The following is a 25,684-nucleotide window of genomic DNA, read 5'->3' as shown; positions in this document are numbered from 1 at the left end:
AGACTTTCTTTTCTTTTTTACCTTAATCACTACTGGGAAGAGGTTAACACCCTATAATCAATCAGGAAAGTACTATTGATCATCTGTCCCTCCCACATTTAGCTTCATTAAGGCTGCCTTTGAGGTGACAGAGTATGCACTGCTGTTTATTGTTCCTCTCCATTGAGGGGATGGGTGAGAAGTATTTGATGTTGTCCCGGTAGCAGCAGCAGCAGCAGTTCATTTTTAACCTCTAACTGTAGCCAGGGAAGATAATTCACCTTATTAAACCTCAAATTCAGCTTTTCCTTTGTGTACAGAGGACTGTGTTTAGTATTTGTCCTCTGTTACATGAGTTTGGTTTTCATCTGCTTTCGAGTAAATGTAAAAGTTAGATCACTCTAAATAGTTGCCTATGATACGTTGTTAGTGGATGCTAATTTGTTGTACGTTTTTGCTAGTTTTAAATTATGAAAGTAATATATGTTCAAGGTAAAAAAAATTCAAGAAGTACAAAAACATCAGAAATGAAATTATTTTTTCTCATTCTTTGGCCCTGTCAGTGCAGCTCCTTAGATGTAACTTGCTGTTAATTACTGTATACTCTTTTGTTAAATATCTGGTTATATATATGGGCCTGTTTGTGTCACACACCTTTTTTAAAAAAGACAACTGGGATCATACTTTTTTATTCATTTAAAAGTAAACATGTTTGTGTCTTTTTATATGTAGCTTTATCTCATTGTTTTTAATGTCTGTATGGCCTTCAGTGTCTTACACCATAATTAACTGATGTCCTATAGCTGTGTCAGTAGATATTTATAGGGGTTTTTCCCCCTTATTTACATATTTGTCATGACACCATAACAGATAGCGACATAAATACACCTCATTCAAGAATGATACTGTGTGAATCCAAAAAAAAAAAAGGATGCCCAGTTTTTGCAAAGCCTGTGGCTTTTTTTTATTCAGATGACTTTCTTCACAGCTTCATCAGATGATTGTTGCCAAACTTCTAAAAATTTCCATTGACCTTGTAGATAATTAAAAATGTCTACCTTCCTGCTTAATATTTGTTTAAATCTGAGTGCATTTCACAGTTTTCTTTGGGAACCTACATGTTCCTGTCATTTTTACATTTTCTATCATGGATTAATTTTTTCCCATGTTGAACTGGCCTCTTTCCTCTTGCTTTCCAAAATATGTTTTGTCTTTTTCTTCTTTCTTTCCTTCGTGGTGTTTGTCTTAGAATTTACACAGACTTAGTAGTCCTTTCCTCTGTGTCCTCTGAATTTTGGGGCGTGCTCAAAAAGCCCTTATGTCCACCAAGGTTATTAAGTAACTCACACACGCTTTCTTCTGGTTTGTTTAAAGTCTCTTTTTTCTTTACATCTAAAAATTATTTTATAAAATTAATGTATTGGCTGTAATGATTCAGCTTTTTGTTCTTATGTGTGGCCAGACAGCTGTCATTATAATGTTTATTAAATAATCTACCTTTTTTCTTCTGACATGAGATGCCACAAATAAATTGTCCTGTAAATCTGGGCCTATTTCTGGCCTGTTCCATGTATCTGCCTCTCTATCTGTCCCAGTAGCAAGTTTTATTAATTATTGCACTTTCATCATGCATTTAGTGTTCAGTAAGGTTGTTCTACTTTATTCTTTTCCTTTTTTTGTAGCAATTTCTGACTTTTCTCACTTGTTTTTTTCTCCACATGAACTTGAGAATCATTTTGTCAAATCCCTCTCTTCAAAGAATAGGTTTATGACTTTTCACTGGAATGTGATGTCTTAGAAGTCAAGTTAAGGAAGTTTCAAGGGGGTGATTATTAGCCTTGTCAAATACTGCTGATGAGTTAAATAAGATGAAAACTGAGAATTTGCCATTGGGTTTAATACTGCAAAGGTCCATTGTAACCTTGATTACAGCAGTTTCATGGAGTAGAGAAAGTATAATTTGTGTCTAGTTTTCCTAATCTCTGTATTACTTTTAGCAATGTATTTAATTTTTATGTCTGAATTTAACACATTTTAAAAGTGAAGCAATGTCTATTGACTACTTTCTATGAAAAATACTCAGTGTGTTTATAATCACCCTTCCTGATTTTTGCTGGTAGACTGTGTTGTCTTTCACTGTGTCTACAGTACTTTTCATATTTACGTTGTGTTTCTTGTTGAGGGGAAAGAACTGTCTTTTCTCTCATGGTAATTCACACTGTGTAGCCTTCATTTCTGTTTCAGTGAATGTAATGTTTACCTCTAGTTGTTGCACGATAGCCTGCCTTGTTTCCAAGGTTTCAGTTCAGTCAGTTCAGTCGCTCAGTCGTGTCCGACTCTTTGCCACCCCATGAATTGCAGCACGCCAGGCTTCCCTGTCCATCACCAACTCCCGGAGTTTACTCAAACTCATGTCCATCAAGTTGGTGATGCCATCCAGCCATTTCATCCTCTGTCGTCCCCTTCTCCTCCTGCCCCCAATCCCTCCCAGCATCAGAGTCTTTTCCAGTGAGTCAACTCTTCCCATGAGGTGGCCAAAGTATTGGAGTTTCAGCTTTAGCATCATTCCTTCCAAAGAAATCCCAGGGCTGATCTCCTTCAGAATGGACTGGTTGGATCTCCTTGCAGTCCATGGGACTCTCAAGGGTCTTCTCCAACACCACAGTTCAAAAGCATCAATTCTTCAGCACTCAGCCTTCTTCACAGTCCAACTCTCACATCCATACATGACCACAAGAAAAACCATAGCCTTGACTAGATGGACCTTTGTTGGCAAAGTAATGTCTCTGCTTTTCAATATGCTATCTAGGTTGGTCATAACTTTTCTTCCAAGGAGTAAGCGTCTTTTAATTTCATGGCTGCAGTCACCATCTGCAGTGATTTTCGAGCCCCCCAAAATAAAGTCTGACACTGTTTCCACTGTTTCCCCATCTATTTCCCATGAAGTGATGGGACCAGATGCCATGATCTTCGTTTTCTGAATGTTGAGCTTTAAGCCAACTTTTTCACTCTCCTCTTTCACTTCCAGCGTTTACATTTCATTTAATTCTTGGTTCCCCAAGAAATCCTTTGAACGCCTTTCCCAGAGTGGTCATAAGTGCATGCTGTTGACCATGCGTTTATATTATCTTTTTATATTTCATAATTTAGTTATTTGAGAGATACAAAAAACATAGAGAATAACATAATAAGTAATTGTAGTTATTCGACTTGGGAAGTAAAATTTCAAATACAGTCCAAGTTCTTTGGCATACCTTTTCTTGATAGTATTCCCCTCTGTTATCTCCCAGAAATAAATACTTCCTTTGGTGTTTATGCATGCACCCATACCTTAGGCCAGGATAATGTGTTTTTGTGCAACTTACGTATGTATTAAGAAAATAGATGTAAGAGGAAATACACATGGCAGATAAATATGAACAGTTAGTTACCCATTTACCCACACTGTCATCAGGGGAATGTAAAGTAAAAGATTAAGAAATCATTTTATACTTATCATTTTAAGCTATATTGGCAAAAATTAAGAAGTCTGACAGTGTCAGGTATAGGTAAATATGGCAACTGGATTTCTTTGTCATGCAGTGCTGTTGGGCTTTTAAATTAGATACAGCTATTTTGAAGAGCACTTATTAAATGTAAAGGTACCCTGCCATGTACATATACTTTAGATGAACTCCAAGTAGTAACCTTGTTTGGCTTGAGATAAAATGTAAACTGAGGAAACACTGTGCAGATATTCACTGACAGAGCGTAGTGAGTGAGTTGTGGTGTAGCCACACGGTGGGATAGTACCATTCGTTTTAGGGCAGGGAGTATTTGTGGACATGGGAGTCTCCTTGGCTCCTCTCCTTCCTGAGGACATCTGTAGTCGCACAGTCACTGCGTTCTGTTGGGCTTCTGGTCATCCCGGGCATCCTCTGCCGTCTTCACTCATGCTGACAACGTAGCACCTTCTGCTGTGCGCCTGGTGCTGTGCTAATGAGCACACAGACTCCTGCTCTCAGACTCTCAGAGCTAGAGGCTACTACACAAATGGCATACGTGGGCACAAAGCAGAGCATTTCAGATTCGATCTTGCGTGAGAGGAGTCTGAGAAAAGTCACAGCGGCACAGTCTTGAAGATGCATGAAGTTTACTCGGCAGATGGGGAAGGGGTGAGATGTCCCAGGCTGAGGGAGCGCTGTGAGTGAAAAAGGCGGGTCGTGTCCTTGCCAAGAGGGTCATGTCCCAGAATGGCACCTCCATTCTTCATACATTTGTAATACGGATTCTTAAAAATTCCTGGCAGATCTCTAGCTCTGAATGCTTCCCCACTCCCACCCCCCACCCCCCACCCCCCCAACCCCCCCACCCCACCTTATGAACTCTGTTAAGAATCTCTGGGAAAGTTATTCCCACTTCTTACATCATGAGAAGCTTTTCAGTGAATGCATTCATCTTTGTTATCCTGTTACTTTATTTAGGAAACTAGTAAGTAAAATTCAACTTTTCTTTCCCCTAAGTAAGTAAGTAAAGTCACTCAGTTGTATCCGACTCTTTGTGACCCCGTGGCCTGCAGCCCACCAGGCTCCTCAGTCCATGGGGTTCTCCAGGCAAGAATACTGGAGGGGGTTGCCATTTCCTTCTCCGGGCCATCTTCCCAACCCAGGGCAAACCCGGGTCTCCTGCATTGGAGGCAGACGCTTTACCCTCTGAGCCACCAGGGAAGCCCTAAAGATTTTCCCCTGGCCCTGAAGATTTTCCATTAGAAACTTTAGAAATTGATCTGCAGTGGGATATTAAGCAAAACCTTTTAGGTATTGGGTTGGCCAAAAAGTTTATTTTCATTTTTCCATAGCATCTTAAGGAAAAAGCAAATTGAGCTTTTAAGCCAACCCATGGAACTTGAGATAATCCTGAAGACATGTCTTAATTCTACACAATACTTAACCTGCTTGGCTTCTTGATTTAGACACTTATTCTATAAGGAAGAGGGAGGTGGTAACTCTACTTTCATCTTTTTGTTCTTGGCATCTGCATTCTCTGATCATCTTTTCACAAATATTACTTATAACCATTTATTTAAGTAATATTTTAGCTATTTTAATATTTAAGGAGAATACCAGGAAATAATGTATTACTTTGGCCTATTAAATATGCATTAAACTTTGTTTTTTGAGAATAGTAGCAGCTGTGGTAATGGCTGGATTGTCTGATACTCTAGACCGGTTTGGGCTCATCTGGACCATCCTTGTTCATTGGGTTCTCAAGGCAGGAATACTGAAGTGGTTTGCCGTTCCCTTCTCCAGTATATTCTCCAGGAATACACAGAAGAACTATACAAAAAATGATCTTCATGAACCAGATATTCACAACGGTATGATCACCTAAAGCCAGACATCCTGGAATTCGAAGTCAAGTGGGCCTTAGGAAACATCACTACGAACAAAGCTAGTGGAGGTGATGGAATTCCAGTTGAACTATTTCAGATACTAAAAGATGATGCTGTTAAGCACTGCACTCAATATGCCAGCAAATTTGGAAAACTCAGCAGTGGCCGCAGGACTGGAAAAGGTCAGTTTTTATTCCAATCCCAAAGAAAGGCAATGCCAAAGAATGTTCAAACTACCACACAATTGCACTCATCTCACACACTAGCAAAGTAATGCTCAAAATTCTCCAAGCCAGGCTTCAACAGTACGTTAACCAAGAACTTCCAGATGTTCAAGCTGGGTTAAGAGAAGGCTGAGGAACCAAATATCAAATTGCCAATATCCGCTGGATCATTGAAAAAGCAAGAGAGTTCGATAAAAAGCATCTTCTTTATTGACTATGCCAAAGCCTTTGACTGTGTGGATCACAACAAACTGTGGAAAATTCTCTAAGCGATGGGAATACCAGACCACCTTACCTCCGAGAAATCTGTATGCAGGTCAGGAAGCAACAGTTAGAATTGGCCGTGGAACAACTGACTGGTTCCAAATTGGGAAAGGAAAATGTCAAGGCTGCATATTGTCACCCTGCTTATTTAACTTACATGTAGAGTACATCATGTGAAATGCCAGGCTGGATGAAGCACAAGATGGAATCAAGATTGCTGAGAGAAATATCAATAACATCAGATAGGCAGATGACACCACCCTTATGGCAGAAAGCAAAGAACTAAAGAGCCTCTTAATGAAAGTGAAAGAAGAGAGTGAAAAAGTTGGCTTAAAACTCAGCATTCAGAAAACTAAGATCATGGCATCTGATCCCATCACTTCATGGCAAATAGTAGATGGGGAAACAATGGAAACAGTGAGAGACTTTAAATTCTTGGGTTCCAGAATGAATCACTGCAGATGGTGGTGACTGCAGCCATGAAATTAAAAGATGCTTGCTCCTTGGAAGAATAGCTGTGACCAACCTAGAAAGCATATTAAAAAGCAGAGACATTACTTTGCCAACAAAGGTCCATCTAGTCAAAGCTGTGGTTTTTCCAGTAGTCATGTATGGATGTGAGAGTTGGACTATAAAGAAAGCTGAGTGCCAAAGAATTGATGCTTTTGAACTGTGGTGTTGGAGAAGACTCTTGAGAGTCCTTTGGACTGCAAGGAGATCCAACCAGTCCATCCTAAAGGAAATCAGTCCTGAATATTCATTGTAAGGACTGATGCTGAAGCTGAAACTCCAATACTTTGACCACCTGATGCAAAGAACTGACTCATTTGAAAAGACCCTGATGCTGGGAAAGATTGAAGTCAAGAGGAGAAGGGGACAACAGAGGATTAGATGGTTGGATGGCATCATTGACTCAATGGACATGAGTTTGAGCAAGCTCCAGGAGTTGGTGATGGACAGGGAAGCCTGGCGTGCTGCAGTCCATGGGGTCACAAAGAGTCGGACACGACTGAGTGACTGAACTAAATTGGGCCATCCCTACCCACCCACCATCTCTTGCTTTCTAGGCAATGAACGTATTTATATGCATGGTGATAGCCTTGTGCTCCAAGAATGAAATGAGACAATAGCAGATGGCCAGGCGTGCTGTACAACAGGATTAGCCTCAGCCCCTCCTTTGCAGGGCTCTCCCCAATGGTTTAAAGTAGTTTTGTGTTACAGTAGATCTCTTATTTTTATAATAAACCACTGACCTGGAAAATGTAACTGAGCATTTGAATCTGAGCTGCATTCAGAATGTGTGTTAAAATTGTACCGCCCCTTGCTTGATGGATTATAAATGGTAATGGAGCTTGGAGTTTAATTTGCTGACGCAGGTGTTATCATCTCTCCTGTCTCTGCTCTGTAACGTCTGTTTCTTTTGCCTGGCCTGCATCTCCAGTGTCCTAAGTTTCAGTATTTAGAGTTCAGATCTAACAGTAGCGGAAAGCTACTGATGCATAGAATTAGACGGTTTCCCCTTTCTTGGTTCTAGATTGGTTCTTTAAGTCTCCTGTTAACTTTGTTTTCGGTAGGAAGTCAGGAAGAACCGGTTCTTTATATACTTTGTTTTCTGTGGAGTTTTTAAGACTATGTTAGTTTCTTCAGTTTTTCCATATCATAAAATGAAAAGACATGTTTTATCATTGAAAACAACATTTACTAATTTATTCTGGGAAAATTAATATGTTAAAAATTGTGCTGCCTTGTCTTTAACAAGAGCTTCCCTGGTGCTCAGTGGTGAAGAATCCACCTGCCAATGCAGGAGATGTGGGTTCGATCCCTGGGTTGGAAAGATCCCCTGGAGAAGGAAATGGCAGCCCACTCCAGTATTCTTGCCTGGGAAATTTCATGGACACAGGAGCTTGCAGGGGCTACAGTCGATGGGGTCACAAAAGAGTCGGACACGACTCAGTGACTAAACAGCAAGAATGATTTTTTATAAGATTTACTTGCAGTGTTTTCTAAATATTGTTTTAAAGTCACAAGCTATTAGCTAAGTTAGAAGAAGACAAGGTCAGGCCCTAATTGCATTTAAGTTGAAAGCTTAATATACTTAGGCATTAGGATTTCCCCTTTTCTTTCTTTTACTTATTTTTATAAAAAATTAAAAATTTTTTCTCAGTGGAAAAAATATATAGCTAAATTCTTGCAGTATTTTATTGAAAAAACAATACATAGTCAATGAAGTCTGTTTGACGGTGGTATTTCTTCTGGGATGTGTGCTCCATGTGGATTTACTTTGCTTACGTAACTTCCCCCCCCCCCCACCTTTTCAAGTAGACCTTTAAGGAGGGTAGATGGTTGAACTTGCAAAGTCTGATTTAACTTCGTTTTTGTCAGCATCATCTGTGTGTGTGCTCAGTCATGTCTGACTGTTCTGTTGATTGATTTTTGTATGTTGAGTCAGTCTTGCATTCCTGGGATAAGAGTGGATATGCTTTTAAAGAGCTTTGTATTTTTCACCTGGGGAAATGTGGAGCCCTGTTGTACCAATATTATCGTGGAGGCACTAAGGGTGGACCTGAGAGAATGTGGCCTTTGGATAAATTCTGTATTTTTGATGGCTAAGGCATAAGTAAATAAGAACCATTCAAAGGCTTATGCTTTAATGCTTTGTACAACATAGAAGTAATTTTGACCCTTATTAAAACATCATTTCTTTGGACTTTTGAGCAGCTTAGTAAATAATTTGAGGATTTATGGAATGTGTCCATTTTCGGTTGATCGTGTGCCATGTTAATATCCTCAGATTCTTGGAAGCTCTAGTTTGGAGTGTCCTGAATTCTGTTTTAACTGAATACACATTTTAAACTTGAAAAATGGTAATTAACAAGTCAATATGAAAGGGTCAGGTCCCTTTCAGGACAAAGGTTATTCTTGGTAGTCTCTCAGGAGACCTTGTAGGAGGAACTAGTGTATAAAGACATAGATGGGTATCTGGAAAGGATAAAGGATTTGGAAAAAAAAAAAACCGCTTGATCAAAGTTTCAAAGCACAGTTAATATTCTGCTTAAAACTGCTTCTCATTTGACATGAATTAACTTGCATTGACTTCTCACCTGTGGGAATCCCTATTTGGATAGATGCCTAGGTGCCTGTCAACTCTAGTTGAGAAGCTGAAATAATTACCCGCCTGAAGAGGTTAACATGAAATCAGATTTTGACGAAGTCACTTTCTGTACCCTTCCTTCTCTCTGCCACACCGATGTATACCCTCACCAGAAAATAGCTTCTAGCATCAGACATGTATTTTATTCTTTATCTGTTTCATCTTCCTGTGATTGCTGGACCTCCTTCCTTTTATCTCCTAACACTTTTTCTTTTCCTACAGGGGTTTTTCAGCTTAGAAAAATCATTCAAGTTGACCAAGGAAAATTCACTACATTTGATGAGGTTCTTGGGTTTTGGTTGCTTATAGTGAGGACCTGCTATTCCTGTCGTTCTATCCTCCCAGCATCCCAGCCAGACCAGACTCTGACACAGCAGCTAAGCAGGCAGTTCTAAGTGACTATTCATTGTAGACAGTGTTGTGGGTATTTGAATAGAATGCCACCGATTAATGACTTTTAACTTTCTTCTACTCTTTCGACAATCTCATGAAAGCAGTTGGTGCTCCTCATGTAAAAATACCCATGGCTCATTTGTGTGGACTGGAATGTGAGACATACCTTAAGGTCACCATTGAACTCCTGCTTCAAAACACCCAGAGTTTGTGAAACAAACTAGTTGGGATACAAGGGTTCCTGTGTTCCTGTGTTCACTTGCTCAGTTGTGTCTGACTCTTTGCAACTCCATGCACTGTAGCCCACCAGGCTCCTCTGTCCATGGAATTCTCCAGGCAGGAATATTGGAGTAGGTTAACCATTTCCTACCGCAAGGGCTCTTCCCAACCCAGGGATTGAAACTGCATCTCCTGCACTGGCAGGGGGATTCTTTACCGCTGAGCTACCACGGAAACCTAGTAAATACAGGTAGAGAAGGATAATTAGAATACACGCAGGATATGCTGGTAATTAATGTCTGAGAAAAGCACCAAGTAGATACATGATTCCAAAAAGAAAGGAAGAGCCTAAGATTCCTGAACCTACTTCACACAATAAATTCGACACTGATGACTGCTTACAATAAGTGTGGAGGCATCATTGAAAAGTTTCAAATGATGCTCAGAGTAGGTAGGTGGCTGCGAGAAGTATTGGGGGATTTCTTGTCCTTAGTACTACAACCTATAGAAAGTCTCCTCTACCTTTGCTCAGTGATTAGGGCCTGGCAGAGTAATCAGTTCCACTTGAGTAGGAATAAATCACCCATGTTGAAACATGATAGTTTCTGACAACTGGAAATGCTGATAAAAACCAAAACAAAAGATGTTAAGAAATCTGTGCCAATATGGAGCTGCCGTGCAGATCGATGGATTTGTGTGCGGCCTGCATTCCACATTAGTCGTCTTCTTCCTCCATCAATTTTCTTCTCTCTTTGTAAAATAAAAATTGTATAAGGAAAAGAAAGGCTCTATGTAGTGTAATAGTTATATTATTTCTCTTTTCTTTCCAGCCCAGTTACCAGGGATATACTCTAATTAGAGGGATCATTTTAAGGAAAATGTCTTTTTTCTCTAAATAATTACTTTAAAAATATTTCCTTCTTGAATTCTTCATTGTTAGTTCTTTCCTATGATATTAGCCTTTTGTGTTACCTAATTGGACCTCTCCATTAATCATCAGGTCCACAGCTTCCCTGGTGCTAAGACAGTAAAGAATCTGCCTGCAGTGCTTGAGACCTGGGTTCGATCCCTAGGTTGAGAAGATCCCCCAAAGAAGGGCATGGCTACCCACTCCAGTATTCTTGCCTACAGAGATCCCCCCGCCCTGGACTGAGGAGCCTGGCAGGCTACAATCCATGGGGTCACAAAGAGTCAGACAGGACTTAGCAACTAAACAACAACAAACAAAGCGAGGATATATAAGGGGAGTTCTTAGGATTAACTATTGTCCATCCCGATGCTGGATAACTAAAAATGTTTTGTATACACTCTCCTCCCGCACAGGAGGGAGTTTGTTTAATGCCTATGCAGCTAGTTTGCACATATCTGCATCTATTTCAAGTCTGTTTCAAGTCTTCCTTGCCCAAAAGAAGGCAGTTTTAGTGACCACTGCCCTTTTTTCATTTTGTCAGTTCCTCTCACTATGGAATGTTTATTTCTGCTCTTTAGAAGTAAACAGGAGTCCAAGAATAGCCATCCTTTTCCTTCCCTCCAACTCAACAATCTGTTTAGACAGCTGAGTGATTGAATAAGAAAGCAGCTTAGGGGGAACTTGTTAAAGGGGATTTTACCTAGTTTAGCAGCTTCTATACCCAAGTATATCAGGAAAGGGTTTTTGTTTTTGTTTTTGTTTTTTACCAGCAGAGAATAAATGGATTCCTTTAATAGTTGGACTACATATAAATTATACAAGTGAAGTTGTTAACAGTTAACGTTTTAATTTCTTAGATGTTGATAATGGAGGAGAACGAAGGGTACTATCCTTATTACGCATGTAAGGGCTGTTTGTATATTAGGCAGGCTCATAAAAGAGACCTCTTGTTTTCTTACATGTAAAACTTGGTTGGTTTGGGGAAATTTCATTTTGTAAGAAAAGCTGTCGTACTACTCTTTCTTGGTAAGAAGGTCTAATTGACACCATGACTGTATCTTTTTATTTGATTAAGTTTTATATCTTAGCTTTGTTGGTGAGAAAATCTAATCAACAACCTGATTGTATCTTTTTATTTGAGTAGGGTTTACATGTTAGCAACTAGAATTCGGTGCACAGCTGGTTAAACATGTAAACACTAGGGCATTGCATTCTGTGTGTCTATGGTGTGCTAGAGTTTTAAGTGGCAAAACTCTTTAATGGTTGTGAGTTTACCTAAATATTGATCCATATGAGATTCCAGTAGGAGGGTCTGATTAAAGGGAACTAATGCTTCTTCATACATGATATTCTTTTCTCAGACAGTAGGCTTTAGACTTTATTGGCATTGAAAAGGCTGGAACCAGTTTCAATGGTTGACCTGTAGGATTACTTCCTTGTTAAAGAGTAAAAATCCAAGCTTCACAGTATTCATGGTTTCCTATTGATAAGTTCACCGAATTCACCGAATCTTTTTTGCTTAGCCTATTTCTTCTGCTGTGAAATTCTCATTGACTCTAGAGAGGGACCTTTGCTTTTCTTCCCCCTTTGGAATGAAGCAGACCCTTAAAGAGCTTATAATACAGTATTAAGTTGATTGATGTAGGAAATTATTTTAAGGTTGGATCTAGGGTTCTTTTGTAGTTCCTTTCTTGGCAAAAGTTTGTGTGTATGCCTAAATACAGTTTATAAAAGTCCAAGATTATATATTATTTGCTGATTAATGAGCCAGATTTATCATGGACATGACGTGTGCCAGATACGAAGGTACAATACTGGGGTGGAGAAGTCGGATTCAGTCTGTGGAGGTGTGCATGAAATGAATGATTATGGTTGGAGATTAGCATTACAATGTGAAGAAGTAGGATTCAGTCTACTTGTGGTGATGTGTATACAATGAATATTATGGTTGGAGATTAGTGTTATAATGTATAGATAGATGGACTAATGGAGATAAATGTGATAAAAGTAGAAGTAGACAAAAGAATGCAGTGTGTATGTGTGTAAATGTAATATGTTCATGTATGGAGGAGTGTAGACTGTGGTCATCTTGTTCATGGGGGTAATACGTGTTGCTTTTTAAAAGCTGTTTGAGATAAACCAGCTAGTTCAAGAACACACGATGATTGTATTCCCCTGCTTCATTTTTCTCTATCGGACTTACCTGCTGTCCTGAGTACTATGATCATTTTATTTATTCATCAACTGTCTACCATGTAGGTAGGATGTAAGCTCTTTGAGGACAGGGTTGTCTGTTTTAATTAATTCTCAACACCTGGAAAAGTGCCTGTCCTATAGCAGGAGTACAAATATATGCTGAACAAAAGAATGACGTTTATGAGTTTTAGAAGTCGCCTTATTTATTTTTTTCCTTTAGCTTATCAGGAACATCTAAGTTCCTCCATATTTTTTCTTACTGTTTTTTCACTGTACCTACACTTGTCTCCTTACTGATAACATGCTGTTTCCACACTTTCACAAGCCCATCCCGTCTTTTCCATCTCTCTTAGCTCATTTAGTTTCCAAGCTCTGTTACCTGCATTGATACGGTTTCCTAATTGTTGTCATGTCTCTACATAAGTCCCCTTAGATATCTTCTCCCCAGCCATCAGAATTAATCAGTCTGAAACAGAGAACTTGACTAGACCATTTCTTTGCTTAAAAGTCCCTCATAGTTCCCGCCTGTCTACCAGTGTCCGTGTCCTGGGCTCAGCTTCAGAAAGTCCTCTTCCCATCTTCTAATGAAAGTGAGTCTGTTCACTTCTCTTTGTGTCACCCATTCCTGGCGTATAGTAGAGAATTCAGCACTACTTGTTTTGATTAAATGAACACATGTAAGTGTATATGAAAGAATGAGTAACTAATAAATTTCATTGCCAATCCTTGCTGTTTGGATAAAAGGTGATATAAAAATCTAACTCGAACACTATCACTTAAGAACAGTTGCTCCTTTACACACTGGTTTTTCTTACTGTCCCGCCGGTCCATTCCCTGTCCTCCTCCAGCACTTTTTAGAGGAGTCCCTCTGGGCATCCACACCATTGCTGGGGGGTAATCCAGTTACTGCTCATGGCTCTTCTCCTTAGGTCTTCTCCTTCTCCCCATCCCTGTATGTGCAGTCTTTTCTCCCTAGTTACTTCTTGAGAGAGTCATGACTCTACATGTGTGCCCATTAACCCCCCCGCCCCCCTGCCAATGTGTCTCTTTCTCAGCTATAAATTCTCAGTTTAAAGGTTTGCATGAAATTCTAAAACCCTTAGGATTAAATTATTTCTACAGAACACACACTCACAAACAACCCTGACCTATCTGTTTCCAACTTAAAATTATTTTTATTCACAACTCAGATTGAAAACCTCCAAGAGCAGCTTAGAGATAAGGAAAAGCAGATGAGCAGCTTGAAGGAGCGAGTCAAGTCCTTGCAGGCAGACACCACCAACACCGACACCGCCTTGACCACTCTGGAGGAGGCCCTTGCCGAGAAGGTGGGTGACCGGCCCAGATTCCTCACACACACACACGCTTTGTCTGTCTCCTCGTGAATCCAGAAGTCACTCGGGTGATGAGACTTGGGTGGAGAAGACAGAGGAAGTCGCTTTGGCAGAAGGGAGAAGAACTGATAGTGGAGGGAAAGAAGATCCATTTTATTGTTGGTGGTTTAAGCATCTGTTGCTGGGCAGAGTGGAGTCCATGCTGGAGGGCAGGGGCTAAAGTTTCTAGAGAATCAGCCATGTGCTACCTGTTGACTGTCTGCTGAAGACAAACTTTTTTTATTTGAATAATATTTTAATTAATTATAGGATTGGAGTATAATTGCTTTACAGTGTTGTATTCGTTTCTGCTGTGCAACAAAGTGAATGAGCTAAATGTATGCATATAATTCCCCCCCTTGAGCCTCCTCGCACACCCACCGTCCCCACTCCCCACCCGCCCCTCTGGGTCAGCACAGAGCCGAGCTGAGCTCCCTGTGCTACCCGGCAGCTTCCCGCTAGCTGTCTGCAGTACGCGGGGTAGTGCGTGTGTCAGTGCTGCTCTCTCAGAAACGCCCCTTGTGTTTGTATGATCAGCTGGAATTGGTCAAGCGGGCATGAGCGGGAAAAGCAGTGACCATTGAGAGGCATCGTTAGTCCTCTCACGGGGCCACATTGGGACCTCTTGTCTTCACGGGCTTTAGTTTTTAATACAATGTCCTTGCTGTTTTTCAAGTTGTGGCCTTGCCATTTCATTTTGCCTTTGTGAGCAAAAGTTTTTTCAGGTATGATTGAGTAAATAAAGAAGTAGCCCAGTGTGACAAGTGTTAATGTCTTGGAAAAGGTTTAAAGATTCTTGGTGGGGCATTTTATTTGGATTTTTTTTTTTTAATTTAAGAAATACACTTACTGTTCCTTAAGCCTCTTGGATGCAGAATGCTTCAAGCTGCCTGCCCAGGGATCATGGCTTGATCCCCAAATCTATTCAGAAATAATACCCAGATATATACTTAAATTGCTTCAGCTTTCAAACTTCCTGAGTATCTGTTGACAGAAGTTTTAATGGTTTCTTTTTTCTTTATCTTTCTTGATGCTTAAGCTCAACAAATCATAATCTCTCCAACCTCTTCCTCTTTGGTGTGGGAATTGTTTCCATTGCTTTGTAGCAACATGTGAATTATATATAGAGAAGAAATATTTGGTATTTACTGTCCTTAGGGTATATATACATGTAAGTTTTTTGTTACTTGGGAATTGAATAAACAAGATTATTCGAAAGAATACTTTAGTGGTATCTAATACTAATTAAAATTACTGGGAAAGAAACCTAAGGGAATCAAAAGAACAAAGCCAGATGTATGTTATAGTAAGATAGGCAGGAAGGATGGATTCTTTAAAAAGTAAATTATTAATGACCTATCACTGTCTTCTTTAAGTGGAGGATGGAAGTGTGAAACTGCATGAGCTCAGAACTGAATTATAGTCGTGAGGTAGAAGTAGAAAGGAATTTTCTATGCACTGATGTCCTCTCTTAACAGGAGCGGACGATTGAACGCTTGAAGGAGCAGCGCGACCGAGATGAGCGGGAAAAGCAGGAGGAAATTGACAACTACAAGAAAGACCTTAAAGACCTGAAAGAGAAAGTCAGCGTGCTGCAGGGCGACCTCTCAGAGAAGGAGGTCGGGTCACCCCCGGGGGAGTGCGTGATCTGCTTAGTCAGCACACTGTGTGCATGCTGTTGGTGTGGACATAACACATGCTGGAAGGGGTCTCGTGGGGAGGCTTACAGAATCTTCTTAGAGCCAAGGCTGTTTCAGGAAGCTTAGATGGAATGATTCATTTCCTAAGCCTTACCTCCTACCTCTTCCAGCTATTAGGAGTTGGTTTCTTACTTGTTAATGACACTTTGTACATTCCAAACTAACAGTACTTCTCCAGGTACATTTGGAGAAATGTGCCGTTGGTAAGAAAGGTCACAGGTGGAGGGAATATGCACTAGGAGGAGTCTGTTTACAGCCACTCTTAGGCGTCACCTCGACACCAGCAGGGAAACCTTACACAGCTCTTGACCAGATAGGTGCCTTCGTATATTTCCATCTCACTTCTGGAGAACCTCGTGTATGCCACCTGAACAGCAGAAGGGCCTAATGCCTCGTGATCAGATAATCATGAGCTTTAGGGACATTCTCAGAGTTTTCTTTCTAATACCTTCAGGGAGAATAGAAATGTATAGAAATTGAAGTTTCTAACAGAATATTTCTTCTAAAAGAGAAACATTAGTGTAGCCACTAAGGTTGACTGCTTATATCCACAGAGCTTGACCTTCTTCCATTTATTTTGTGAGAATGGGTATGTATTGCTAGAACTCCTTAAGTCACGATTCAGTCAGCCTTTCTTGGGGATTCATTTTGTTTCGGTTAGGACTTGAAAGCCAGAGGTGACGCTGCTGTTTTATATTTTGTGTTCTTGGAAATATGTCAGTCTATGGTAATGGAAAGAAACTAGAAACCACCAGGAAAATAAATTTAAGAAGTTCAGTCTCCGTTTGGTTAATAAGTAGTGTTTATTCTAGATATTTGTTGCTTCTTTTAGGCTTCACTCTTGGATCTGAAAGAACATGCCTCGTCCCTGGCTTCCTCAGGACTGAAAAAGGACTCACGGCTTAAGACTCTAGAAATTGCTTTGGAGCAGAAGAAGGAGGAGTGTCTGAAGATGGAATCACAGTTGAAAAAGGTTAAAGAATATTTATCCATTTTCTTGCTCTGCTTTCAAATAAGAACATAGCAGAAAACTTCATAATATTTGGATGGAATAACTTACTAATGGAGTAATAATACTGTTTATACCTTAATTCTTGCAGCATTAATATCTTTACTCCTTAGAGTCCTCAAACTCTTAGAAAATTAGTAATTCAGAGTAAGATTCAAATATGCAGCTCCTTTATAGAGAAAGAAATGTAAAAGACCACAGTGTAAAAATATCTCAGTTGATATTCTTCTCCCATTAGCTTTAGGCTTCCTGGAAAGAGATAATTTTACAGTGATAATCACCCATATGGTGAATATTAGAATATGGTAGGGATACTTACTATCTGTTTCATTGACTTATTCCTCTGTAATATTTATACAGCCATTTGTAGTTTTCAAAGCACTTGCATATTTATTATCTCTGAGTTATCAACTCTGATTAACTGGGTCTACATATGATTACTGATGAAAGGGGAGTCAAGCCTGGTGTTGACACTTTGGGTGGTGTTCTATTTCCATAATCCGCCTGCAGTGTGGGAGACCTGGCTTCAGTCCCTGGGTTGGGAAGATCCCCTGGAGGAGGGAATGGCAACCCACTACAGTATTCTTGCCTGGAGAATCCCATGGGCAGAGGAGCCTGGCAGGCTGCACTCCATGGGGTCGCAAAGAGTTGGACACAACTGAGCGACTTTCACTCACTCACTCTTTCCATATATTGGGTGTATTCAGCATGAAACTCATAGTGAGTCATTTTTTATGATATGCCAAAAATAAAGTCATATTTTTAAGCTAAGGAAAAGAAGAAAAGCCATTATTTTAAAGTTACTTTTGAATAAGAAAAATCCCTTTTTTTTTTTGAGATTAACTAATTCAAACTTGATAATTGGCTTCTCCCCTCCCCATCACTAAACAAGTGGAGATAATTTTCTATTTAATACCAGAATATTGACGGTAAAACTGTTAGATGTATTCAGGATTATAAAACTGAACAGTGACTATCAAGAGCACTAATTGTTGTTCACTAACAATCCAAACTAAGCTGTGTATGACAATCCCACATTTTCTGTTTGTTCACTTTTAATCTCCTTGTTATCATGGTAGTTCTACAGCTGGTTATTTCTGATGATCTTTTACACTTTGTGTTTAGCTTCATAAGAAAAATTAAAGTTATCTTTGGGTAGAGGAGTTGGTGATTTCCCCCTTCTTTGATTTATTCATTGTTTTTCTACCATTGCTGTTTTTCTTTTCATGTTTTCCCTTGTTTGATTTACTTTGTAGCTAATTTGTAGGTTTACAGGAACTAGTATTGGCGTATTTTCTTTTTGCTGAAAACCATAACTGGTGTAAGGTTGGTGTTTATATTTATTCAAAAGGCTGTGCTCATTGTTGAAATTCTTCAGCACTCAGCCTTCTTTATGGTCCAGTTCTCATATCCATACATGACTACTGGGAAAACCATAGCTTTGACTGAACGGACCTTTGTCAGCAAAGCAATGTCTCGGTTTTTAATACGCTGCTTAGGTTTCAGATGTGTACTATTTTAAATAACTAATTTGTTCAGATTCTAATAGAATTATTTCTCTGTGTATTATGAATGTTTTGTCTGTGTAATATTTAAGCAGAGAAAAACCTTATAAATTAAAGACTAGCTATTAGGGATTTGATAATCTCCTGTTTACACTGGAGTATAGGTGGCTTCCGGGGACTTGGTTTGTCCATTGCCACTGTATGCATGTCTCATAGAATTTGGATATTTTCTTCGTAGGCACATGAGGCAACATTGGAAGCCAGAGCCAGTCCCGAGATGAGTGATCGAATACAGCAGTTGGAGAGAGAGATTGCCAGGTATAAAGATGAATCCAGCAAGGCCCAGACAGAAGTTGACCGCCTCTTGGAAATCTTAAAGGAGGTGGAAAATGAGAAGAATGACAAAGATAAGAAGATTGCTGAGTTGGAAAGGTAAGGAGAGGGAGGCTCAACGGGGACTCACTGTGTTAGGAAGGGTGAGTATGGTTTTAAAACCTTGTAGTTTGGGGTCATGTTTTTCCAATATATCTGCCTCTCCAAATTTACATTCTTGAGTGCCTGGTGGTCTTCATTGCTTCCATTTTATTCTAAGTCAGTGTGAGTCTCTAAAAGGCCACACAGAGTGGGAGTAGATGGGAAGGCTGTGGACTTGAGTATCATTGATTGGACAGAGAACATATCCCTTTATTTTATCTATTTCAGGAGCAAATGAGCCTCAAGTTCAAGCAGCTAGCATTTTTTAGTTGATTCAGGCCTTTTTCTGAGCCAGTAGTCTTTTGGGCCATGAATTTTTAGACTCTGTGTTGTGGAGAAGCAAGCTGTTAAAGCAGGTCAAGCTTAGAAGGAGAGATATTTTGAGGACAGTTTGTGAGAAATGGATGTGTTTGCTGAGCTCTACCTTTGACTACTTGAAAGTGACCTCTGTTTGAACAGAGCCAGCCAGACCACACTCTGGGAGTTTTCTTTGCCTTTTTTTCTCTCTTGTTAGGGTGTTTTGTACCAAAGATAAAGCATATGCCTCTTGGCCTCTTCCTTTACACCATGTATTTAACATAAATTCACAAGTGCATAGAAATAGTTCTTTCAACAGAGCTATGCTAATCACTGTATTCTGAACAGAGAGACTAGAAGGACAGCATGAACTCACTAATCCTGAGGCTCCCTTGAGCCTGTTTTAATATTTTTGTGCTCTTGAATGTCAAGAGGTAATAGACTACTTTCATAAGTAGTTTATTCAGTTTTAAATTTTAGGGTTATGGGTAGACTTGATATTTTCCCCTGGAAGTCGTTTTTTCCTTTTGTTCTGTACCTGTAGGATTTTGATTTTCAAGAAACCCAAGTCCAGCCCTCACAGTTCTTCTTCACTAAAGTTGAAAGTATGAATAGCAGGAGCTGATCACTTACTCATTTGTTTCTTCTTATTTTGATAGTAAGTCTGGAGAAAATGGGTGGATAATGTTCTTTAAGTCAGAATTAACAAATTATCAGCGTCTCAAGATTAGATTTTATACATTTCTTTGTGTCTTCTCCCATGTTTGCACTGCATCTTTATCCCGCAAACGGAAATGCACGCCCCTTGCATACTTGGACTAGTACGTGCCTCTCTTTGCCTTTGTATCAGCCTGAAATCAACAGCAGTACTTCATCTTCATAGATTTTTAAATCCAGTACTTTTTATGGATAATGACTTTCCACTAAATCCACTAAATGTATTTCAGTATTTCAGAAAAGAAATTCCTTGATAAACTTTTTTTTAAATTAGAATTATACATTGAAATTATCACTGGCTATTCAAGATAGCTTCCTTGAAAAATGTTTCAATTCATTTTTGGACCCAGTACTGATTTGGGAGTGAATGTGACTTAAGTGAGAGTGAGAAATAGGATTAAATCTTTATCTTATATGCAGAGCACACCAAATAGCTTTTATTAGTCACTGCATTTTTCACATTTTGGGAAAGAGTTGTTAACGATCTGCTCTTTCCACAGAATGTAATGTACTATATGTAATGTCCTCAGGTCATGCAGTGTCATAATCTTCTTGTTTTAAGATTTGACACATAATTTTTTAGCTACCAAGAAAAGATACAGTCCTAAAAAACTCGGTTGCCCCTGGCTCTGTAATTTGTTTACTGAGCAGCACAGTTCAAGACAGGAATAAAAGACGATTGAAACTATTTTCTGCCTTTGTCCCCAGATTTCATGCATGTGTTTGGCTCCCGCGGTCTTACTAACAGTTCTGCTTCTCCTGTTGCCGTTCCCGCTGTTTCCTGTGTGTGAGTGTCCGTGTCCCTGTCATCTGTCGTTTGAGTCTCTTCACCATTCTCTTGACCTGCCTTACCCTGGTCCCGCTCCGTTGGGGTTGGGCTCTGTGTCCGTCTGTGTCCGTGTCCCTCAGGACGCCAGTCTCCCGCCCCTTGTGCCTTCCACGCCAGGCTTCCGTCCCTGCACCATCGGGGGGCTTGGCTTGGGACCTCTGAGAAAGTGAGTGTCAAGTAAGTAGGGTGACAGTTCCAGACTTGAGGAGCTGCTGCCGCCGCTCTGCTCCTCTGGGGGCTTGCTGAGGCCTCGGCTTGGTCAGAAATCAAGACCAGCCAGTTGTATGTCCAGCTGAACAGTGCCTCTTAGGTCCACCCATTGTGGATTAAGTATGTGTCCTCTCTGGTAAGGCTCAGATGTTGCTGGTTGTAATTGTCTCATTCTTGGTTCGAAGCCCATCGTTTGTGTGGTGGTTCTTTTGCTGGAGTGCCCGTTAAGGAGTAGCCTCTTAGCTGGTGCGGCTGTGATGCCAAATGCCAATTCGTTCGGGAAGCAGATGCATTTTTACAAGGCATTCAGCACCCTGCTAAGTGCAAAAAGGAACACAGGCCTAAAGAACATTCTTATTATTCTTTTAAAGTTTCCTAGTACTTATGTAAGATTCTCTAACATGGAAAGGTTTAGATTAAGTCATAAAGAATTCCCAGACATATTCTTTGTGGTCTTGAGGAAAAAAATAGCCCCTTTCTCTGCTCTTACAAAACAACAGGCGCTCCTGTCCAGTGACTCACTGTTGTACCGGTGTCTTGAGCGACCGAGGAGTAAGTAAGCCTGCCGATACGTCTGCAGATACAGAATATTTTTCCAATTAAATCTAAGAAGTTCTGTTTCTAGATTTATATTCTGTCCTATGCTGTGTATCAGTTGGAGTTCAACCAAAGAGGCAGAACCAGTAGAAGAGATGCATACATACATTTATCTATATAAGGGACATAGGAGCTTCCCTGGTGGCTCAGTTGGGAAGGAATCCGCCTTCAGTGCAAGAGACCCAGATTCAGTCCCTGGGTCGGGAAGACCCCCTGGAGAAGGAAATGGCAACCCCCTCCAGTCTTCTTGCCTGGAGAATCCCATGGACAGAGGAGCCTGGTGGGCTATAGTCCATAGGGTCACAAAGAGTCAGACACGACTGAGCGACTAAACCACCAGCAAGATATTATACATATGTATATCTGATTTATTACAAGGAATTGTCTAGTGTGATTGTCAGCAGCTGGCTAAGCAAGTCTAAGACCTGTACAGGAAAGCTGTCAGGAGGAGGAGACCACCCGCAGAATAGAGTCCACAGGCCTGGGCCATACTGTGGTCTACGGGCAGAATTTCTTCTCTTTCCTTGGGAAGCCTGCTTTTAGGGCCTTCCAGAGGATTCAGATATGCCCACTTCGATTATCTGAGGTAATCTCTTTTACTTAAATGGATTATAGGCTCTAATTATATTTGTAAAATACTTTTATAGCAACATCTAGATTAGCGTTGCATTAAATTAATGGGGCGCTGTAGCCTAGCCAGGTTGACACTTCCAGAAAGTCATCACCTGGTGGTTCTGGGTAGCCTGCCTACATCAATTTAGGTAAGAAAATAATAACAAACCTGGAGATTGACAGTGTTATACAGGGTACAGCATTACTGTAGAGAAGGCTTCATGTTGAACTTCGGACTCAAGTCTAGTCTTTTAATTTTTGTGGCCAATATTAAATGATAATGGCTTGAGGGGATGTTTAGATGGAAGGTTAGTAGGTTATTTTGGATCCTAGACTGCTCATTTTAGGTCCTAGAACTTTGGTGTACATAGAGATGTAAAATGGAGAGGAAAAGGCAAGATAGTATCCTGCTGCTGTTAACTGTTCTGACAAAGACAAGAGAACCAGGGATTGGTGGTGTGTTATTTACACATACACTTACTCACTCACTCTTTTGGGCCAGGCTTGTAAGTAGTTTTACTGTTAGGAGGAAACTTAGTTTTTCTATTTGTCATGGTTAATTTTATTTCCTTTGCTAACTGTCTTTTCCAGACCTCATCTAGAACTATTATTAATTCTAGGCTTTTGCATCATGATTAAAATTAGATTTTGTGGACTAGCAAGAGCACTTGTGTTTATAATGTTTCTAAGGGAACTTAATACATTCTGATTTATAAACAACTGGCTTTATTTTAAAAAAATTGATATATGATCTGTTCATAAGGTTTGGAGCTACTTGATTTAAAAAAAAATTTATTATTGTTTTAGTCTTTATTGAATTTGTTACACTATTGCTTCTGTTTTGGTTTTTTGGCCGTGAGGCATGTGGGGGTCTTACCTCCCTGACAGGGAGAGGGAACAACCCTGCACCCCCAGCATTGGAAGGTGAAATCGTAACCACCGGACCACCAGAAAAGTCCCTTGATTTTTTTCTTTAAAGCAAGAGTGTTTCCTGTTTGCTCAGAGTTCAGGCTCAAGGTAGCCCCTCAAATTAACAGTCTAAATGGCTGAAGCAGTAATTTTAAACTTCGTTTTGGTGAGAAGAGTCTGTACTTCTGTACATCAGGATCAACATGATGAACTGAGCTTGAACACAGAAGATGGTGGTGTTTTCCCATCATGCCACCCTTAAACCTTGTGGCTTGAGGATGTGGCCTTTTGTGGTTTTTTTTATTTGCTTTTAAAACCTCCTAGTATCTGAATTTCATGTGAAGAAAATGGACTAAAATGTTCTTTCCCCTTATTCATTTGTGGGAATCTGACCCTTTGTAACTGTTATCTTTTTTTGGAGGGGAAGCTAGACTGACCTCCCTTAGGTAATCATTTCTTTCCTTCTTCTGTGCTTTTCTGATAGTATCTCTCTCAGTCTTTCCCAGGACTGTACATTGTTCAGGGCCCATTGAAGATGTATGTTAAAACATAGCGATGTGGCTACTTTCTCATTTCACTCTCTAATCATCCCACATTTTATCTTCCCATTCCCTGCACATTCAGACCTTTCATTAAATAGATACTAGTCTTATTCCCTGTTTGTTATATTGAAAGTATTCTTACGTTCATTTTTTGTATATGTTTGTAATACGTTTACTGTTGCACATACACTTTTTTACTGTAAAAATATAAGTAAACCCATATGCATTATTCTTATTTAATAGAATTCAGTAGGGTTACTTTCTTCACGTTAAACAAACACGTAGATAAACTCTTCTGTCACAATAAAATACCAGTTCTAAATTTTATTTATATATTTTAATCTCTTTGAAACTGGGATATGTGACTAAACAATGGCATGATTTAATTGGTATATATTTTTTTATTTCTTAATCATACTGGTGCATCTTCTCTCTTTGGTAAATTGAAGGTGTCTGCAATGAGAGTGTATAAAATTGTTTCAGTGAGTGTGGGAATGAAAGAAAGTATTTCCAAACCAACATGATTTTCTCATGTATTCCATTTTAAATGTATGTAGCCAAAGGAATGTGTTTACTGTTAGAATTAGGTATTTGACTTTTGTAACTGCATCCCGAAAGTTTTTTGTTTAGGCTGACCTAAAATTTTTTGGCATTTTACTTGGGAAAGCGGGTTTCATGTTTGTGATTTATTTTGGTATCACAGTATATTCAGGCCTCTGTGGCACAGTGTAACCTGGAAATATAAACCTACATCTTTAGTCTTCATATTTGTAAATATGTTTTTTGTAAAGAAATCCTGAATTGATCATGCAGCTTAATGTCTTCAGAAATCTCCCATGAGGAACTTAAGCTCTATGTAGATTTGGCATAAATAAGTATACAATTAATGAGGGAAAAGATTCCTGAAAGAATTTCCTTAAAGTCTGTAGTTGTGTATCTTTGATCCATGAAGGACAGTATTGGGTCTTGATGTAGTTGGAAAAGAAGGAAAATGAACACGGTGGTTGTGTGTTCTTTCTTGAGGGAGAATGGATGTTGTTTTTAAAAAATGAAAGAGGAAAAGCAAGATGCTTTGAGTGTCACAACTGGAGACGACTGTTCTTTATCCAATCCTGCTTGCTTCAGCCTGCTTTCTTCTTCCTCCTCCTCAATGAATTTCACTGATTTTCATTTAAAAGAAGAATAAATTACGCAGCTTTACATAGTCAATTCTACTACGCCATCTTTCCACAGTTTCTTGTGGGCACCGCACCTTATAATTTATTACAGTCGTGATAGAAATTTTGGTGTTACACTTTAAAATGTAAACATTAGAATTATATATAGTTACTCTATATGCAGATTTTTTTCCTCCTAAATTTATTTCCCAAGAGCTAAAAGTTGATGCCAACATAAACTATGACTCCTGAACTATAAAATAGGTAAAAAGATCCTTAAAGTTGCTCACTCTTGTCAAGAATAAGCTTAATTTTTTTTTCAGGGATTTTCCCATGTTTCATATAAAGCCTTGCATCTGTATGACATCTCAGTGAGTGTCATCGCTGATTTAAAATTATTCTAACTTAATCTGTCATAACCAACAAAAATAAAAGATCGTTGGGAATAGTCATTTAGATAAATGATTGACCTCTCTTTGACTTTGAACATTGTCTGCATTCTGCTAGAGATCCATGGGTTTTTGTAGATTCCTTTCAAGAACCTGTAAGCATCAGAGAACAGATAAAAGTATGTCCAGGAGGTGTGTCTGCAGACTTGCATTTCTCTCTGGGATCCACCGTGTACTCACTGTGTGGTTGTGAGGAATTTTGTTTTCATTTTTTGTTTTTCTGTTTTTTCTCTCATATAATGGTAATCATAAATTTTATCCTTGCCTTTCCATTATTTTAACAATGAGTTTTTTTAAAACTCATTTTAGTATTGAAATGTTAGGAAACATTAAAGCACAAGTTGAAATGGTGCTGGCATTCAAGAAATAAACCTCTCGTTTTAGATTCTTTAAGTAAAATTTCAGTCCTGATGACAAGCTGGATGGCCCTGGCTCTTAAGAGTCTTAAGTGTTTGGAGGAGAAGCCACTTGCAGTGAAATTGATTAATTATTAAAAAGAGAAAGCTGCCTGTTGTTATGACTATGAAAGCGATAATGAACCTCAGGGGTTTGTGCTCGGGAAGGAATATGAAGCGTGACTACTTTGCATCTCTGTTG

At 39.4% G+C, this 25,684-nt stretch overlaps 1 protein-coding gene across 4 annotated transcripts in view; it reads left to right on the top strand.

The window, feature by feature from the left end:
• Positions 1-25,684, top strand: part of ERC1 (ELKS/RAB6-interacting/CAST family member 1) — a 273,734-nt gene that overhangs the window by 88,472 nt on the left and 159,578 nt on the right. For all 4 annotated transcript variants that reach the window (XR_005719752.1, XR_005719751.1, XR_005719753.1 and 1 more), the window contains 4 exons: positions 13,898-14,035; positions 15,559-15,699; positions 16,613-16,753; positions 18,533-18,726. Coding sequence is in view for 1 of the 4 variants with exons in the window: in XM_040233666.1 (XP_040089600.1) it covers positions 13,898-14,035; positions 15,559-15,699; positions 16,613-16,753; positions 18,533-18,726 (614 nt within the window). In the remaining 3 variants the exon portion in view is untranslated. The remainder of the gene's footprint in view (positions 1-13,897; positions 14,036-15,558; positions 15,700-16,612; positions 16,754-18,532; positions 18,727-25,684) is intronic.

Source organism: Oryx dammah, unplaced genomic scaffold (assembly GCF_014754425.2).
Source record: "Oryx dammah isolate SB20612 unplaced genomic scaffold, SCBI_Odam_1.1 HiC_scaffold_29, whole genome shotgun sequence".
Taxonomy (NCBI): Eukaryota; Metazoa; Chordata; class Mammalia; order Artiodactyla; family Bovidae; genus Oryx; species Oryx dammah.
This window is presented reverse-complemented; position numbering and strand designations above follow the sequence as displayed.